Source organism: Setaria italica, chromosome VIII (genome assembly GCF_000263155.2).
Source record: "Setaria italica strain Yugu1 chromosome VIII, Setaria_italica_v2.0, whole genome shotgun sequence".
NCBI lineage: Eukaryota > Viridiplantae > Streptophyta > Magnoliopsida > Poales > Poaceae > Setaria > Setaria italica.
The window spans coordinates 40,588,732-40,591,776 of NC_028457.1; the positions used below are offsets into that span (position 1 = coordinate 40,588,732).

Here is a 3,045-nt window from a genome sequence, read left to right on the forward strand (position 1 = left end):
GGGAAGAGCGCCCGTAGTCATGCCCCGGGATGTACGTTTCGGCCGAACCTCGTCAATAAAGATTGTGTGTGCAGTGTCGTATGTGATCTTGCATGTTGGTCTCAGTAAATCCAATCATCACTTCTACAGGTGGAGCGACTCATCACCGTGAGGGTTTATTTTCTAATAGGTACGATGTATTCATCTAAAAGCTATTTTTTTCTATAGTTAATTGTGAGCACTTGAGGCATCCTATCCTGATTCCTCTCTTTCTATTATAATGTGATACAAAGAAGAAAATAAAGAATGAATATACATATCATTGTGTTTTATTACAACATTGGTTTTCTTTAGGCCATGCTTATTACCCCATCTGTTCTATGCACCTTAAATCATACTCCCTCCATTCCAAAATAAGTGTCCGTTTAGAAAATTTCAGACACATTAGTAAGGGTGAGAAGTGACCATATCACCCCTAGTTATTCATATGAGTTGTGATTGGAAGCTATGTTATCTACTTGATTTTATGGATCATAAATAAATGCACGTGTATTGGAATAAGAGAAATAACATCAATTGATCATTTGATTAGCTTTGTGCAGTTTTCCATACACATTTTTTTATTGGTGTGAGTGTTGATGAACCTTACTAGGAGCTAAAATAACACTCTTTGTAGGATTAATTTTGAAGGCTAAAAGAAGACTTATTTTGGGGCGGAGGGTGTACAATGTAACAAAGAAAATCTGAGCCTCAAATTTGCGATCACAAATTAAATGTAGCCTATAGGCTATAGCAAGGGATAACTAGAGTGAGTGACAGAATTTTCAAACAAATTGCATCAGAACTCTGCAACATGCCATACTTGAATCCCCTGGAACCCCCAAATTTTGACTTCATTTCCAGAAACCAGAATTAACCACAATAACCTGGCATCAGTGTCTCTGCATCCTCGCCTTCGCTCGAGGCCGTGCTTGAATTCAAATGGGGAAGAACAAAGCATGGAAATCTTGAAGAACAAAAGGTTGTGAATATACAATAAGTAGTAAGGCCCTGCTATGTAGATGTAGAGTACTGGATTGTGTGTGTATATGTAATGTAACACCTGCTAGACTATAAACCAAAACACAATGACCACCACTTCACCGCTAGCTAAATGGCCCGCCTTGTCAGCCAGAAGAAACTATGCCTATGAGGACGGAATAATCGATCAGCAGCCAGCAGACTCACTAGAGTCCAATCGTACTCCTCCTGTGCATCGAGCTCAAGTCATGTTTGGAAGAGGAACGCCTGGGAATGTTGGGCGGCCGGCTGCTCAACTGGTGGTGGTGGACTCCCATGGCAGTTGCAGGTTCAAGGCCATGCCCTGATCTCGAGTAGGAAGAAGACCTTGTCCTCTCCAGCAGGACCTCGTCCCTCCTCGTCCTCCTCTCCGATAATAAGCCGCCGCCATGGCCATCTCTGGGATCGCGCATGTCCACACCGGAGATGCTCCTCCTGCCGCTCCCGCCGATCATCGCCGCGCCTCCGCTGAAGGAGCTTCGCGCGCTTATGCTGCTGTTGCACCGGAGCATCTGCCCGTTGTACCCCCTGGCGCGGAGCTCCGGCCACGGGTACGGGTACCGATCATCTCCTGCTCCTGCTGCTGCTTCTGCAGGCTGCTGCTTCCTGCTGCTCTTCTTGTGTAAGAGGCCCCAGATGCTCCACCCCCTGATCCCCTTCTTATTAGCAGGCTGCTTCTGAGAAGATTGATGGCTCCCGGAGAAGTCGTACTGGTGGTGGACCAGCACGCTCTGCTCCTCATGGTGATAGTGGTGGTGGTACAACGGCCGCTCTGCGGCGATGGCCGGCGAGACCCTGGCATTGCCGTTGGCATTCATCGCCGTCGTCGCCCAGCTGGCGGGCAGCTCGCCGCCGTTGTTGGCATCGGAGAAGGAGTTGCGCCCAGAGGTGGCGGAGCGGTCCACGCTTCGCCGCCTCCTGCTGGAGCTGGAGGAGTCCAGGTAGTAGTCCCTCGTCTGCGCGGTGCCGCCGGGAGCCGCCGCCGCCGATGCATCCAAGTAGTAGTAGTCTTCCTCGACGGGGATTTGCCCATCGGAGCGCTGGACCGGCGGCGCCATCGTCATGTCGTCGTCCTCTTCCACGGGCAGGGACAGCATCGTGGCGGGCAGGCGAGCCAGCACCGGCACCGGCCCCGACCGGGCGTCCCACGAGGAGCCGTCAACGTCGCAGGAGGGGCGGTGCCGCTGCGCCTGCGTCCCGGGCATCTCCGCCGCCGGCTCCTTCTTGTTCTTGCGGCGCCATTGCTGCAGCTTCCTGCCCAGGAAGGACTTTCTGGAGGAGCAGTATGCTTCTTGTTCTGCTTGGGGCTCCTCCTGATACTGATACTGGTAATCCGCCTGCTCCTCCGGCACCGCCGCCGCGATGGGCTGCTGGTGGCGGAAGAGGTCGCAGGAGCGGCGCTGCGGCTCCAACGCAGAGGCAGAGCGCGCGTAGGAGAAGGACTTGCAGCGGCGGAGGTCGGCGGAGGAGGGCGGTTGGAGGCCGGCGAGGCGGTCGCGGAGGCAGGCGGGGCAGAAGCCGGTGACGGCGACGCCCGGGTGGAGGCGGCACACGGCCGAAGGATCCATCAGGCGTAGCGTGCTCTTCTCTTCTTCTCTCAGTTAATCAACATAACGGACAGCGAGAGAGTGTGGTGGATGGGGTTAATTGGGAACAGAAGCAGAAATGGAAACGAGTTGTCTTCCTCCTCCTCCTCCTCCTCCTCCTCCTCGATCTCAAGCGGATAGATGGAATGGAGGAGGAAAGGAATCTCTCTAGCTGTCTTGTCTCTCTTTCTCTGCGCTATATGGAAGGTTGAAGAAGCAGAAGAAGATGATGTGATGAGCTGAGCTCTCCTGATGAAAATGAAATGAAACAAGCTCGGCTGCTGTGCTGGTCAGGGCAGGCAAAAGAGGAGAAGAGAAGAGAGAGACACACACTGCCTGACTGATGACTGAGGCACTGAGCTAGCAGGCTAGCAGCTCGACAGCTAGACAGACAGACACACGCGCACACGCACAGAGAGGC

The 3,045-nt window shown here is 52.9% G+C and overlaps 1 protein-coding gene across 1 annotated transcript; it reads right to left on the reverse strand.

Moving 5' to 3' along the window:
• Positions 1-917: 917 nt before the first annotated feature.
• LOC101778757 (UPF0503 protein At3g09070, chloroplastic) lies at positions 918-3,045 on the reverse strand. Its single transcript, XM_004980038.3, has one exon. It carries the CDS (start codon positions 2,604-2,606, stop codon positions 1,206-1,208), a length of 1,401 nt encoding a protein of 466 aa, XP_004980095.1. The 5' UTR covers positions 2,607-3,045; the 3' UTR covers positions 918-1,205.

What these genes read in the sequence shown, in the direction of transcription:
- LOC101778757 (XM_004980038.3), bottom strand. Translation starts at nt 2,606, where the DNA reads ATGGATCCTTCGGCCGTGTGCCGCCTCCACCCGGGCGTCGCCGTCACC.